Source organism: Microcaecilia unicolor, chromosome 9, assembly GCF_901765095.1.
Source record: "Microcaecilia unicolor chromosome 9, aMicUni1.1, whole genome shotgun sequence".
Taxonomy (NCBI): Eukaryota; Metazoa; Chordata; class Amphibia; order Gymnophiona; family Siphonopidae; genus Microcaecilia; species Microcaecilia unicolor.
In genome coordinates, this window is record NC_044039.1 from 39,374,480 (window position 1) to 39,391,372 (window position 16,893).

Sequence of the window (16,893 nt, forward strand, 5' to 3'; positions counted from 1 at the left end):
CAGAGCGCATCCTGAGTTGGAACAGTGCAGTTGTCAGCTGCAACACTTTGAACTGTTGCTGCTAGCACCATGAGCATGCTCATTTTTCACAAGAAAACGTCCTGCAAGCCTGCCAGTACTCAATGTCTTTGTAGTGGTGGTATCAGAAGCTCAAAGTGCTACTGCTGACTCATGCCACACTATACATTTCTTCAGTTAGCAGGGCTGCCTGGCTACTTGGTGAGCCTGAGACAGAAGTGGAGGGGCCCAGGTCCACCTATGGGTACATTCCTCAAGCAGATATACATATATCCCTACTGTGTTTTAAAATAATATTATGGAAAACCCAGTAATTTTTAAGCAAGTTGTAAACACTTCACAGATAAGCACTGGTCAAGGGTTCCCTTATATGCAGGGCTTGCATAGTGGCTGTACTGTGGGCAACCCATGCAGATACCTGACTTTGATTCCAAGTTTAAAATGTTGATTAGGAGATTTGCTTAAAATATCAGTGCTAGAATAATATAGAGATTTGTGGTGGTTGCAAACTTCTTGTGGCTTTTAGGTGAATTTAGGCATATCGCTAAAAAGCTAGCATGGAAGGAGAAGAAACACTGGCCCCCTACTTCCCTCTTCAGTCAGCACTAGCACTGCAGAAAGAACCAATGCTTATATTTATGCTCCCCAGGCTGCTTTGTCTTCTTTCCACAGTGCGTGGTTCCTGTTCACAGAGGAAGTATGTGTGGCAGTGTGGGTACCATGAACATCTCTGCAATCACGCCACAAAAGAGAAGCTGCAGTCAGGACTCTACCAAATGTAGACCCAGCATTCAGCCCTGGCTACTCCAGGAAGCAGGTATAGAAAAAAGTGGGATGTTTGACCACGGAAATATACAAGACCTGGAGAGATGGATCTTAAAAATACTTATTGATGAAAAAAAGACTTGACACAACTGTACAAAAACATATTTGAAAACATATATAAATTAGTTTTTATTTTGCAATATTTTATATTGTTTTAGCTTTTTAGCATTTGATTCTCCGATTACATATGGTTTGTTTTTATTTAACGTTTATTTGTACATATGTGTTTTGTACACTCCTGATGCAGGCCTAACGGCCGAAACACAACGGTTGTGTCGAGTCTTTTTTTCATCAATAAACAAGTATTTTTCTCCAGGTCTTGTATTTCCGTGGTCAAACATCCCACTTTCTTCCATACCTGTGTTCTCCCGTGGGGCGTTCCAGTTCTCCGCTGAACAGGAAGTAGTCACCTAATGGCTGAAGTTGCTGATGTATATGAACGAAAGTATACTAATAACACTACACACAGGTCCCAATCTAACCGAAAACTTGCCTTCAAGGCAGGCAGGTGCTAGCAAAGGTGAATGTGACTTTTAGCAAATCAACAGTAAGGAAGAAGGTTTTGTTTTCTGGGTAATTAACTATCTTCAGTAAAATAAAGCATGTTAGGATGGACTTTAGGGACTAACTACATCACATGTTCATGAACAAATTTGCTAAAGGAAGACGAGGGGAAGTGTGCATGGGACTGGTTACTGCTGCTGTATGTATATTCAAGCAAACTGAATTACAAAAGCAGGAATGTTTTTTCCCCCCCAAATCTGTGATTGATAAATTCTGAGTTCACTGGCAGAGTGAAAGACTTGCTTTTGGTTTCTGATCCAAATTAGTCATTATGGAATAAGTCTTAAGATGTATTCTCCAATTCCAATGAAGTAGACTGCTTGTGCTATTCCAAACAGGGGAGCTATTACCAGTGCACGGCAGCCAGCCCCCTTCATGAATGCATAGGCCCCTTCATTTTGCCAAATTTTTCTGCATACAAAAAGAGAAATTAAATTAAATTGGCATAAATCAGTTTGACAAACAAAATGAGTGTTTTTGTTAGGAATCAAACTACTTATAAGTTCCTTTTAAAATTTTACACCTTTCTCCAGTGGTTGTATTGGTCCAACAGAAATCCTATTTTGGCGAAGGACTGGAGGTAAAAACACTCTCTGAATGCAAACCCTCCAATACCAGTTTTGGCACCAGGCTTCATTTGTGCTTTTATCAAAGACTGGACTTCAAATCAAAACAAATATAATAGGACTTATAATGAAGTGGAGGAGTAACCTAATGGTTAGAGCAGCAGGCTGAGAAAGTGAAGTTGCTTACCTGTAATAGGGGTTCTCTGTAGACAACAGGGAATTGTAGCCACATTCTGAGATGACACCATCTGACGAAACTGTGGGTGCTGGTACAGTTCCTGTGCTGCCTCGGTCTCTCCTCCCTTCCTCTCAGTCCATAACAGCGCTCAAGTGCAAGGATTGGTTGAGTAGAGTGTTAGATGTTGATATTCCTCTCCTTTTTTTTTTTTTTTTTGAGGGGACAAGGAAGGGTGAGTGTTGCTGCATTTCCCTGTTGTCTACAGAGACCCCCACACAAGTAAGCAATCACTTTCTCTGTAGACCTGATGTCTATGGAGTAAATGCAGGCACCCTCTGAGGTGAGTCCATAGCTGAGGGCCACTCTGATTTTTATTTAACTTAGTGGCCCAGGAGTATATAGTGGGCTGCCTTTCAGTATGACTGCTGCTGGCCTGCAGGGCCAAAGACTTGCTGTTTCAAAAGGTACCGCTAGGGTGCGGGCAAGGGAGGGAGCGGGAGCCGCGGGTGTTTATTCTTTTGGTTGTTTGCTGTTTTCTATTTCAATGGTATTGGTTTGTTGTTCAGAATAGTGTTAAAAAAGAAACCAGTTTCTTTGCATTTGGCAGTGCCACTATAGGATGGAGAGACGGTTTGGGGATCTTCATTTGGTTTTAGTACAAAACTAGTAAAAAAAAAAAAAAAAAGCCCGTTTCTGAGAAAATGAAACGGGCCCTAGCAAGATTTTCGTCGATTCTCCTGTCGCCACGCCCCTCCCCCCCAGAGTCTGTCACCGTTCCCCCCCTCCCGATGTCACTGCAGCCACTGCACCCCCCTTCCACCCCCACCCAGGTCGTCGCTACCGCCGCAGCTCCCCCCTCTACGTCCGGCCACCCACCCAACAGACCTGCCGAAACAGAAACAGATGATTTTAAGAAGCAAGACGGCACCGCAGGCAGCCAGCAGGCGTTGGCTGTACACTCTGAAGCCGCTCCTCCTCTTGCCTGTGACATCGGTGCGCTCCTCCGGGTTCCCCAGCAGGGGCATTGACGTCAGGCTAGAGAAGGCGCGGCTTCAGAGTGTACAGCCAATGCCTGCTGGCTGCCTGCGGTGCCGTCTTGCTTCTTAAAATCATCTGTTTCTGTTTCGGCAGGTCTGTTGGGTGGGTGGGCGTTCGGAGAGGGTGCAGCGGCGGCAGCGACGTCCTGGGTGGGTGTGGAAGGGGGGGTGCAGTGGCTGCGGAGTCATCGTGGGGGGTGGGGGATGGAGCGGTAACTGCCTCTGGGGGGGCGTGGCGGCAGGGGCGGGGAGAGAAGAATTGCGGGGTGGCTGGAGGAGGGTAGGACACTTGTGCAGGTCTGTTGGGTGGGTGGGTGGTTGGAGAGGGGGGACCGGTACTGGGTGTTGTGACTTGAGGGGGGGGGGCATTTTTGCAGGTTGTTTTTTTTTGTTTGTTTTTGTATCGGACGGGGGGGGGGGGGTAGCAGCAGTGAGCAGGGGGGGTGAGATGGAATTTGCTCAGTGTCAGTGCTCCGCCCTCGACATCATCACGTTGTGACGCGAGGGCGGGGCCAACACTCATGGGCGAATTTGGGTTTCACCACCTTGCAGTTAGAACGTTGGGAGTTGTGGAGGCTTCATAGAATGTTGGGGTTGTGAATTATGTCTGGATGGGGCGTGGCTGAGGGCGTGTCCATGAGTGAGAGTGAGTGGTGCTGCCAGCCTAGCCTACCAACAGTACAGGGCTTCAGTGTTTCCCTGCCACAGAGTGAGCTTCAGAACGTTGGAGGTGAGAATTATTTATATAGATACTGACTAGACTGGGACTGTACAGCACAGTTATAGGGTAGTCTAAAGTCAGAATTCCTCATTTTCTAGCTGCTAGTAGGAGGGCATACCCCTGCATCTGAAGTGGTCTGGAGGGATTAAAGGAATGAAAATTAGTAGGCAAGATGTAATTTCTCCTTTCTTTAATTACTGAGCAAGACTGGAATATGGGGTTGAGACTTTCAGGCATATTTTCAAAGCACTTAGCCTTCTAAACTTCCATAGGTATCTATGGAACTTTGGAAGGCTAAGTGCTTTGAAAATATACCTAAATGCTGTTAGGGATTTTGTGGATAAATTTAGTGTATGAGAATTCTAGCTGAAGTTGCTTTAGCTGAAACTTTTGAGGTGGATGTGGAGGAGAATTTGGAATAGGAGTTTGCATTTAGTGGGCTGCGGTCCCAGTGATGATACAGAGGAAAAAGGAGAGATGGCTGCAATGTGCAAGAACCATCTCTCTTTCTTCCTCTGTATCTTGCTTTGTGGTTATTGTCAGGCAGCACTATTATTTTCTGCTAGAGCTGTCCCCTTAAGCTGTGACAAGGACTGAGATGGTACTAGGGGAGAATGACATTGGGAATGTTGCCATGATGCTAGTGAAAAACAAAAATTAAAGTAAAAGCTGTGACTTACCAAATCTGTGGAGAAAAAGCAGTGGACTGTGAGAAATACTGACTAAACATAATAAAATACTACTGAGGAGGCTCAGAGGCTTGGGGAAGAACAACCACCAGAACTTATGGACATGCCGGAGTAAGGGGGAGAAGGGAGACTGAGGCAATGTGGGAATTCTCACACATGTTTAAAGAGGTCTTTTCAGACTTCTCTAAGCTGAAGAACTGTTCAGGACCAAAGGCTCTGTTGGATGATGACACCTCAAAGAGTGCCTGTATTTTCCTGGAGAACTGGAACAAATTCTACTGTTACTCCTTGTGATCATGAACAAGTCACATATCCCTTAGGTATAACCTAGATTGTAAGCCCTAGGTGGACAGAAAAATACCTACTGTACTTGAATGTAACTTTCACTCAGTGTTTACTGAAGAAAGTGTGAGCTAAATATTCAATGTGTTCTTTTGCTATAACTTAGGTTATCAGACTGATAGAATATATATTTTTAATGGCTCTATGTACACCCCCCCCCCTCAAAAAGACTATATTATCATTAACGCATGGGATCTGATACCTGTTATTTATTCTGTACCTGGAATGGAATGGCAATAGCACACATGAAGATGAACCCTGTCTATGTTTACCTCAATGTATTTAGCTAACTAGAAGTGGGGGGGAGCAAGCCTGTGAGCTGCAGCAGTACTCTAGAGTATATCCTGCAAAGGTACCCTACAGTGCTGTCCCTCTATTGAGTGGATGGTGTCAAAAGGAATCAAGAAGCCTAAAAGCCTGTTTGTGTATAGGCTATTTCATAATTAAATATATAAATAACGTACACATATACAGTTCATAATAGAGTAACCTGTTCACTACAAACTGGCAGTTGGACTTTCTGACTTCTAATGAACAAACAGGTAATGAGCACAGAAGTTCATTATTCAGGTGCTGTGGTGACTGAAAGAAGTTAAATGCAGTTTTGGCATTTAACTTAATATATTTAGTGCCACTATTCAGCAACTGAATATTGCTGCTAAATGGATATTACTCAAGTTCACTCCACCCAAATCCAAGTTTCCAAGTTTATTTTGTACTTTCTATATCGCTGTACAGGCGTACCAGCTAAGCGGTTAACAATCTATATGTTAGGCAGGGAGTGTGAAGGGGAAGAAACAATACACAACATCCAGCCCCTTCTTAAATGGATAATATTGTTAATCGGTTGGATTTTTGACCTGATGCTATTGGTGTAAGGGCTCAAAAGCCATGGAAAGCCAGTTATATGTTCACTAACTTTTGTAGAGTTGGCTGATAACTGGTAAAAGAAATGGACTATCCTCTCTTACCTGGCACAATCAATAAGTCCGTTATATATGTCTTCACCCGTTCCTTTCTTCAAGGTTTGAATTCGGGTTTTCAGAACTAAAAACATAATCAGATTGTTGGCATGTGTTTCATATCCAGCTTTAATCTGCCTATCAAAAGTAATTCCATGGATTTTGCTGATTGGATTTCTTTGAACTACAGCCTCATCAATTTATGAGAAAATGAAATTTGCACCGGATTGAGACCTAATATTGATTTCATTTACACACATACCATGAAAGAGGAGAATAATACCCCATACAACTAAACTGAGCAAGGTTAAAAGATTTTCATTAAGCCAAGTGCATTAATCACACAGTTGTAGCATGTAATTATTTTTCACTTATTTACAGTAAAATTTATATGCCTCTTAGTATATGTACTTTTGCTTGAACTGGAGCCACTTTCTTTGAAATGCCAAGATCATTTTATCTATCTGGTCTTCCCACGGCTCCCGCTCCCTCCCTTGCCTGCACCCTAGCAGTACCTTTTGAAACAGCAAGTCTTCGGCCCTACAGGCCAGCAGCAGCCATACTGAAAGGCGGCCTGCCCCTTCTGATGCAACTTCCTGCTTTCAGAAGGGGAGGCCAGGTCAGAGGGAAGGCCTGATGATGTAGGCAGCCTTCCAGTACAGCTGCCACTGACCTGCAGGGCCAAAGACTTGCTGTATCAAAAGGTACTACTAGGGTGTGGGAAGGTCTGGGAGGCAAGGGAGCACATGATGCATTAACAGCAATTAACATGCAGTGCTAGAAAATATGTAAGACTTGTTAAGTTACTGGATAATGTGGATGTTTGGTGTTTCGCTTATGTATGAATTCAAGACGTAGGTGGCATGTAATCAGAATCCTTCATTACAGCTGCGTCCTATCTGAGCCCTTCTAAAATGACATGTTAGCAGCAGCTAGATATTGAAGTACAGCTGCATTGTGCCCTGACCATGTTCTACAATATACAGTCAGCAACTTTCCTTTATGTTTTTCCACCAGCAGCAGCCCGTCCAGCTTCTTCCCAGTCTATCCTAACCTGCCAGCTAATCAATTGTTTGCTGGTCAGCTGGCACAAACAGCTTTCTTGTGTTGGCCAACTCTCTCGGAGACAGAGGCTGTGACTGGGAGATAACCATGATCACATCCTAGTGCACTGGAACCCTCTGTCCCTCCAGGGTCTTCAAGTTGCATCAGGATTCATCCTACCCCTCCCCCCCAGCTCTCAGCCCCCTCTCCTCCTGCATCCTCACCCACCACCTCAGCCCTGTCCCTGTTTGCTGCTGTTACAACATACTGGGAAGCAAGAGAAATAACTTCTGAAGTACTTGGTATTGTAGGGCTCACATAACCTGACAGCTGTGCTTCTGAAACAGCTCTACTCACCATCCATTGGTGTCACAGCGACAGCAGCCACACATCCTGCAGTGCAGCCTGACATCAAAGAGTGCACAAAGGATGCCTTCTTGTCAGGACTTTCCTGCCCCAGTTTGTTGATGTGGGCAAACAATGGGAAATAGAGAATGGAAAAGGGCACATCCCTGTTGGAAAGAGACCGAGGTAACCTGGATCAGACTCATTAGCTGCTGTAAGAACTTGGCATGTGGTTCATATGTAAAAACAGTGGTTAGGAAGGATATCTCCAAACTCTTGAGTAGGGAAAAGCACCTTTAGCCCCATCCCTGGCAACTGGCTACAAGGAAGAATTACCTGCAGCAATCTATAAGATGTATATAACTAATTAATCTGCTCCTTGGCCGTTAATGGTGTTAAATCTTTACAAGAACAGATTTAAAAAATCCACAGGAATGGGGAGGTACACAATAATAATAATAACTGACAAACCTGCCCAAAAAATATAACAATTGAAAATTATAATGTGATAGTGGTAACGCATTAGTAAGGGCTTACCTACCCCGAGAGCTAAACATGAATTTGCCACAATAATAGGCCATTCAATGTGCTCTCCTTATATCAAAGGAGCTTCCACTCAAGTGATAATAGTGTGTGTGAAAAAAAATATGTATAATGCAAACAGTTCACAATCCTTGTTAAATGTTCATATTAGATATCCTAAATAGCCCCAAAAGACAACCACAACAGCTGACAGAATGAGTAGAAAAAAGCACCAATAAAAAACGGATTTGTCAGTTGTTGTCGTTAATGGTATTAGCCACTGAAACTGCATTTTATCATAGAGTCTCTAATCAGGGGGGATTTTATGCATGACAGCATTCAATTGCATTTGTTGGCAAATAAATTTTACAACACTTTCATTGAATGCAGCCTCCAGCTTAGTGTAAGGCATGATATGCTATTACTTGCATCTTTCGGGTCCTCTTTTTTGAGATGCGGCAGCCAGAATTGAACACAATGTTCAAGGTGCGGTCGCACCATAGAGCGATACAAAGGCATTGTATCGCTTAATGCCTTTGTATCGCTCCATGGTGCGAGCGCACCTCGAATATTGTGTCCAATTCCGGTTGCCACATCTCAAAAAATATATAGTGGAATTAGAACAGGTACAAAGAAGGGCGACAAAAATGATAATGGGGATGGGACGACTTCCCTATGAGGAAAGGCTAAAGTGGCTAGGGCTCTTCAGCTTGGAGAAAAGGCAGCTGAGGGGAGATATGATAGAGGTCTATAAAATAATGAGTGGAGTTGAACGGGTAGATGTGAAGCGTCTGTTTACGCTTTCCAAAAATACTAGGACTAGAGGGCATGCGATGAAGCTACAATGTAGTAAATTTAAAATGAATCGGAGAAACTTTTTCTTCACTCAACGTGTAATTAAACTCTGGAATTCGTTGCCAGATAATGTGGTAAAGGCGGTTAGCTTAGCGGAGTTTTTAAAAGGTTTGGACGGCTTCCTAAAGGAAAAGTCCATAGACCATTATTAAATGGACTTGGGGAAAATCCACTATTTCTGGGAAAAGCAGTATAGAATGTTTTGTACTTTTTTGGGATCTTGCCAGGTATTTGTGACCTGGATTGGCTACTGTTGGAAACAGGATACTGGGCTTGATGGACCTTTGGTCTTTCCCAGTATGGCATGTATTTATCAATAGAAATCAAACAAAATACTTATGAAAGAGTTTTTCTGCTTTCATGTTCATTTGCAGGGTCTTTATTATGTCAATTGAAATGTGACGTATGTAGGAAACTTTGCAGGCTCAGACAAAAAAAATCGATTTCCCACGATGAGTAATGATTTACTTGGTACAGTCCTAGTGTCTCTGTCCCTCTCTCTGGCTGCTTGTTAGATGTTCATTGATGGAGACAATCTTCTCCTGTTGGTTTGAGGGAAGGTAAAGCATTACTTATTGAGCCACTAGTAAGAAATTAGTAAATCCATCTTACAGTGAAGGATATGCAGGGCCTGAAAACCAGACACTGGTGCTCATTTTCAAAGCAGATGGATGATCAAAATGCTCAAAAAAATGTCCTTCTGCTAAAAACGTACAAATCCTGATTTTGAAAAGTCATAATTCAGATGTTTCACACTGCACTTGGTCCAAATAGCAAGAGGGTGTGTTTTGGGCGGGACTACAGAGGACCCAAAAGTAGGATGTCCAACAGCGATTTTCAAATGGGAAGAAACGTCCATGTCTACAAAGTAGGCCGTTTTTATCTAGACCTGTTTAAGTCACGTCCAAGTTACAAAAAAGTGCTCTGATTAAGCAACTGACCACTGGAGGGATTAAGGCATGACCCCTCCTTAATTTCCCAGTGCTTGCTGTCCCCCTCCCTCTCCCCTGAAAGTGAAACCAGAAAACCAGGTTGTATGTAATCTGCAGGTATTATGGTCATTCTGAACAAAACAGCAAGTAGGTCATAGGAGTAGACTAGTGGTTAGTGAAGTGGACTGTGAACCAAGAGAGACAGGGTTAAATTCTACTGTAACTCAAATTTTTTTCCTGGGGCTCCCTGCAGGAACAAAAAAATACTATACCTAAAGATATAGGCCACCTGCAAGCTTGAAGGCTATTGAAGTGGTGTAAATTCAGGTACAGTAAGTATTTTTCTGTTCCTGAAGGGATTACATTTAAACAAAAAAAAAAAGTTACAGTGGGATTTAAACTGTAACTTTTGGTTTACAGCCCACTGCACTAACCACTAGGCTGCTCCTCTGACCTACTTGCTGCTTTGCTCAGAATGCCCATAATACCTGCAGCTGACATGCAAGGACTTCTGTGTGGCCCTTTTCATATAAATGCTGCCAGACAGACATCCTTGTGCCTTATTTCCCCGTTTATAATTTAAACATTTTAGTTTGTAAAATGGTTGTTCAGGATGGACGTCCCCAGGGTAAGGATGTCCTCACATATTTCAAACAGGAAATCTGTGAGGTGGACGGGTTTTTTTTGGACGTTATGAGCAGGACATCCCAATTCTGACTTGGATGTTCTTTTGAAAATGCCCCTCCATGTCGCTATCAACTGTAACCTTTCACGGTTTCTTTTCTCCAGCTTTCTCACTGTATACATGCCTCTCCCCTCTATATGGCTTCCTATCAAGTACCTTGTCTATTCAAAATCTTTATATTTGTCTTCAGATGGTCCACAGACTATTCCTCTCAGCCTTTAATCTTTCTGCTTTAATTTCCCACTACTGTCCCCTGTGATCTTTTTAGCACTCACTCAATTACAAATATGGTAAACTTAGGTAGAGAAAGAGAGAGCATAATTTACCCACAGATCAGAGTTTTCCAGTGCCAGCCAGGATAATGTAGCCACATTCTTGGAGTCATCCTCTGATGGCTGCCAATGACATGGAACTGCTCTCTTTAGCTTGGAGGCTTCTCAAAAGCACAGTAGGCATACACCCCTTTTCTTTTCCTGCACTAGTTACCTGCCCCTTTCTCCTTCAGTCTGATTTTTCCACTGGATCAGCCAGACACATTTTGTCCTCACACAACCAAAAACAGAGAGTGTTTGAAGCCTAGCCCTCAATGCAGCTTCCACGCAGCAAAGATTCCTCACTTGCATGTACCAATCCAGTGGACCAAGTCTATATATCAATGGAGCTTCCCTCAGTTAGTGCCAAATATGCTCCAAACCCAAAGGACAGGGCTCTGTGTGAATACCTGCAGGTTCTGGCACACACTCAATGGCTAAATAGGCCCTCAGCTTTTGACAATTCCCTAGTCATGGGGCATTTTCAGTTCTTCTGGGAAGTCTGGTACAGCATTACCACTAATAGATGTGTCATCAAGACCATCAACGAAGGCTAGAGGATAAACTTCCTATGCCTCCCTCTCCAAAACCACCCAAGCAGGACTTCCATTCCCTAAAATGGATGCACATTCTAAGCAAAGAATACAAGCTTTCCTGTGACCAAATGCCATTGAGCAGGTACCAACCCATAAACAGAACCAAGGGCACATTGCAATCCCCAAAAGTCGTGAGGTCTCAGGCCCATCCTCAACTTCTGGGATTGCAATCCGTTTGTCAACATGGAGAAATTCAAGATGAATTCACGCATCACAATCCTGCCCCTCCTCTGTCAAAATGACTGTCTGGTTTCACTAGAACTCAAAGATGCATACACCCATATCTCCATTCATTCCCTTCATTGGTAATACCTCACATTACATCATCATCACTACCTATATAAGTTCTACCTCACTGGTCTCTCACTGGCACCCAAAGTATTCACAAAGGGCCCACTGCTCAGAAGTAAACATGGGCGCTAGAGGCCATTAGTGCCAGGCTAGCACCTGCATTTACCAGTGCACAATGTACAGAGGCTCTTACTGCAGGAAAGAACAAGCTCACAAAGGAACAGGGCAAATAGGATGCTAATGTTGTCAAAAGGATGCAAATAAGGACATTTCCTATTCCCTCCAATGTTCAGAAAACAGCACGCTTCACAAGGGCGCCCTTACTGCTGGAAATCTTATGCCAGCTCAGAGCTGGCGTTAGGTGACTGGCATTTGACAGCAGCAAACCAGCAACTTTCTCAGCAGCAACACCCCCCCCCCTTTTCAAAATAAAGGCAATAATAATATCATAGAGATCTTAGCAGGAGCTGTCCTCGCACTTGAACCACCTCTGTTCATTTGAAGAAATGCAAATGTGATGGTGGGTGTGTGGAGTGGAGGAAGAGAGGCGAGAGACAGGCTACAATCCACCGGCAGGAAGATCGGGAGAGGAGGCGCGAAGGCTGTGATATGGCAAAGGTAACAGAAGAAGCTACCCAGGTGTTTTGGGGGATCCCCCTCCCTCCGCAGGAACCCCTTCCTTTGCACCCTTCTACTCTTGCTCTGGATAAATAAGGCTAGCTAGAGGTTCCAGCAACAGAGAGGTCTTGTGCACATGCCAGGCAGCAGAGAGGTCTTGTGCACATGCACCATGCACAATCCTCCACCTTGACTTCCTAATGCTCGACGAAACTGTGAACAGTAGATTTGCATACCATTACGTTGAGGATTAGGAAGTTTTTTTTTCCACGCTGTCCAGTTCTGTTCCATGTAGTGCCAGAGTTTTGAGCATCGGGGCAAAAGTGCCTAGCTGTAGCTGTATTACACCTCAGAAAATCTGAAATTGTCGTCTTTCCCTATTTCGGCAACTGGCTCATCTCTACATGATCACCTCAAGGGGTTCAGAATTCCTTGATCACTACAACATCAACCCTTTTAAGCCTTGAGTTTCCTTATCAACAAAGAAAAGTTGAGAATGACACCAACCCAAATTCTGGAATTCACAGGCACATGGGTTGGTCACACTACAGGCAAAAGTGTTTATACTACACACTTGCCTCCACACAATTCTATAACTCAGTCACTGGATAGCCTCTGCCCACACTTAAACCATAAGATCTTTCCTGAGACTCCTAGGCCGCATGGTGACAATTATGGTGATGGTGGTGGTGGTACCCAAAGCGGAACTCCATGAAGCACCACTGTTTGGTCTCTTCCTCCAGAGGAGACAATCAGTTCAGACAGGCTATTCTGTACAGTTTATTCACTTAACCTTTTGACCACCTAGACAATTCCACAGGTTGTCACGATGACTATTGCATATCCCGGGGCACCCTTCAGTTAACCTTCCAACCACCTAGACAATTCCACAGGTCGCCACGATGACCACTGCATATCCAGGGGCACCCTTCAGCTTGATAGTCACCAGAGTTGTGACTGCATTATTCCATCATTAGAGAAAGCAGAATTCTATAGACAACAGGATAATGCAGATAACACCATCATGAAAAATAGTGGGCACTATCTTAGCCTGGTGTTGACTGATGAAGTCAGGGGCCCATCACTAGTGTTGGAAGCAGTGTGCATGCCTACTAAGCTTTTGAAAAGCTTCCAGACAAAGAGGGCAGTTCTATGTTGTTGACAACTGTTGAACCACATCACCAGAGATGTGTCTGCTTTATCCTGCTGTCTACAGCAAACATCGGATTCCTGTTTACATGTGGTATTTCTTGAAATCAAATGTGACACACTGAGTGAAAAAGTACCAAAAGTGGGATTACAAATAACAGAGATAAAGGCCACAAAAATTTGGAGGGGTAAATTTGGGCAACTTTCATTTTTGATTTGTGTATTATAGGATCAAAATTGGTCAAAAGTTTATCTGTAACTTCCTATGGATTACAGAGATATAAATGTTTTAAGTTTGCTATTTTTCAAATGCATGTTTCTGAAAAAAATACTTTTTTTATTGATAAACATTTCTCATTTTTTAAAGACAAAATTAGTCCATAACTGAGGCTGAAATTTTGTAAGGTTTATGCAGTTGCTATCCCTCTATCTTGTGGTATAAGCAAGTCACATATCCCACTTTTGGTACCTTTTCACTCAGCGGGTCACAACTTACTGTTTGGGGATACTAGGGCACCTGTCCCCCATTTTTCTTACCTTAGCAATGTGGCACTAAGTCCTTGGTACAAGCCTGATATACCACGAGTTTTTAAGAGCTCTCTGGCAATCACAATAGCTGAGGCACGTTTGGGCATAAGTCTGGATCCTGATGTGTAGGCCCTGGTCTGACGTGATTGGGTGGAGGTAGTTACTGGTTTTTCTTCTGTCAAAGGTTTTTGATGGGTGGAGGTAGTTACTGTTTTTTCTTCTGTCAAAGTGTTTTGATGGACAGCTAGGAACAGAAGGGGTAAGAGTATCTGAACATTCAATCACAAACAAGCTCCAGACACACACCAAGTATAAGCAAATTACAGATTTAAATGTCTTCTGCCCAAAATAGCATAAAAATGTAAGAAATAAAGAGTATTTAGAAAGGTGACCTAGAGTTAAGGCACAAAAAAGTAAGAGCCAAGAAATAGAAAATACTCAAGCAATCTAATACCGCATTAGAAACTTTGGCTAGGATCAAAGTTGTGAGTTCTTGCCATAGCAAACATGCTTAAAGCACCACACACATTGAAACTTGTCGGAAGAGATTTAGAGGAAATGAAAGTGTTCCCATATATACATTCATATACAGTGGGGGAAATAAGTATTTGATCCCTTGCTGATTTTGTAAGTTTGCCCACTGACAAAGACATGAGCAGCCCATAATTGAAGGGTAGGTTATTGGTAACAGTGAGAGATAGCACGTCACAAATTAAATCCGGAAAATCACATTGTGGAAAGTATATGAATTTATTTGCATTCTGCAGAGGGAAATAAGTATTTAATCCCTCTGGCAAACAAGACCTAATACTTGGTGGCAAAACCCTTGTTGGCAAGCACAGCGGTCAGACGTCTTCTGTAGTTGATGATGAGGTTTGCACACATGTCAGGAGGAATTTTGGTCCACTCCTCTTTGCAGATCATCTCTAAATCATTAAGAGTTCTGGGCTGTCGCTTGGCAACTCGCAGCTTCAGCTCCCTCCATAAGTTTTCAATGGGATTAAGGTCTGGTGACTGGCTAGGCCACTCCATGACCCTAATGTGCTTCTTCCTGAGCCACTCCTTTGTTGCCTTGGCTGTATGTTTTGGGTCATTGTCGTGCTGGAAGACCCAGCCACGACCCATTTTTAAGGCCCTGGCGGAGGGAAGGAGGTTGTCACTCAGAATTGTACGGTACATGGCCCCATCCATTCTCCCATTGATGCGGTGAAGTAGTCCTGTGCCCTTAGCAGAGAAACACCCCCAAAACATAACATTTCCACCTCCATGCTTGACAGTGGGGACGGTGTTCTTTGGGTCATAGGCAGCATTTCTCTTCCTCCAAACACGGCGAGTTGAGTTCATGCCAAAGAGCTCAATTTTTGTCTCATCTGACCACAGCACCTTCTCCCAATCACTCTCGGCATCATCCAGGTGTTCACTGGCAAACTTCAGACGGGCCCTTCCGGAGCAGGGGGACCTTGCGGGCACTGCAGGATTGCAATCCGTTATGTCGTAATGTGTTACCAATGGTTTTCGTGGTGACAGTGGTCCCAGCTGCCTTGAGATCATTGACAAGTTCCCCCCTTGTAGTTGTAGGCTGATTTCTAACCTTCCTCATGATCAAGGATACCCCACGAGGTGAGATTTTGCGTGGAGCCCCAGATCTTTGTCGATTGACAGTCATTTTGTACTTCTTCCATTTTCTTACTATGGCACCAACAGTTGTCTCCTTCTCGCCCAGCGTCTTACTGATGGTTTTGTAGCCCATTCCAGCCTTGTGCAGGTGTATGATCTTGTCCCTGACATCCTTAGACAGCTCCTTGCTCTTGGCCATTTTGTAGAGGTTAGAGTCTGACTGATTCACTGAGTCTGTGGACAGGTGTCTTTTATACAGGTGACCATTGCCGACAGCTGTCTGTCATGCAGGTAACGAGTTGATTTGGAGCATCTACCTGGTCTGTAGGGGCCAGATCTCTTACTGGTTGGTGGGGGATCAAATACTTATTTCCCTCTGCAGAATGCAAATAAATTCATATACTTTCCACAATGTGATTTTCCGGATTTAATTTGTGATGTGCTATCTCTCACTGTTACCAATAACCTACCCTTCAATTATGGGCTGCTCATGTCTTTGTCAGTGGGCAAACTTACAAAATCAGCAAGGGATCAAATACTTATTTCCCCCACTGTATGTTTGTTTTTGTGGTTTTGTTTTTTTTTTTAATAGAAAGGGTGTTGCTCATCCACCAGTTACCTATGAGGGCTTGGGCTCTACACCAGTGCGCACAGGTTCCAGTTTACCTACCAAGGCATCTGTCACACTGTCCTGCTTATAATCGAACGAGAAAAACGCCCAAGTTCCGACCTAAATCGGGAGATGGACGTTTATCTCACAAAAACGAATAAAGCGGTATAATCGAAAGCCGATTTTTGGACGTTTTCAACTGCACTCCGTCGCGGATGCGGACAAAGTTGATGGGGGCGTGTCAGAGGTGTGGCGAAGGCGGAACTGGGGCGTGGTTATCTGCCGAACAAAGATGGGCGCATTTCACCGATAATGGGAAAAAAGTATGCGTTTTTAGCTAGAATTTAGGACACTTTTCCTGGACCCTGTTTTTTCACAAATAAGGCCCCAAAAAGTGCCCTAAATGACCAGATGACCACTGGAGGGAATCGGGGATGACCTCCCCTGACTCCCCCAGTGGTCACTAACCCCCTCCCACCACAAAAAATGATGTTTCACAACTTTTTATTTTCACCCTCAAATGTCATACCCAGCTCCCTGACAGCAGTATGCAGGTCACTGGAGGAGTTGTTAGGGGGTGCAGTGGACTTCAGGCAGGTGGACCCAGGCCCATCCCCCCTACCTGTTACAATTGTGCTGCTTAATGCTTATTAGTCGTCCAACCCCCCCAAACCCACTGTACCCACATGTAGGTGCCCCCCTTCACCCCTTAGGGCTATAGTAATGGTGTAGACTTGTGGGCAGTGGGTTGTGAGGGGGATTTGGGGGGGCTCAACACACAAGGGAAGGGTCCTATGCACCTGGGAGCTCTTTTACCTTTTTTTTTGGTTTTGTAAAAGTGCCCCCTAGGGTGCCCGGTTGATGTCCTGGCATGTGAGGGGGACCAGT

At 43.9% G+C, this 16,893-nt stretch overlaps 1 protein-coding gene across 1 annotated transcript in view; it reads right to left on the reverse strand.

The window, feature by feature from the left end:
* Window positions 1-1,145: 1,145 nt before the first annotated feature.
* SLC25A18 (solute carrier family 25 member 18) overlaps window positions 1,146-16,893 on the reverse strand; it is a 90,669-nt gene continuing 74,921 nt past the window's right edge. The window contains exons 7-10 of the mRNA XM_030214687.1: window positions 13,788-14,022; window positions 7,304-7,458; window positions 5,912-5,987; window positions 1,146-1,818 (exon numbers count right to left, since the gene is read on the reverse strand). Coding sequence (XP_030070547.1) covers window positions 1,677-1,818; window positions 5,912-5,987; window positions 7,304-7,458; window positions 13,788-14,022 — 608 coding nt within the window. The 3' untranslated portion in view covers window positions 1,146-1,676. The remainder of the gene's footprint in view (window positions 1,819-5,911; window positions 5,988-7,303; window positions 7,459-13,787; window positions 14,023-16,893) is intronic.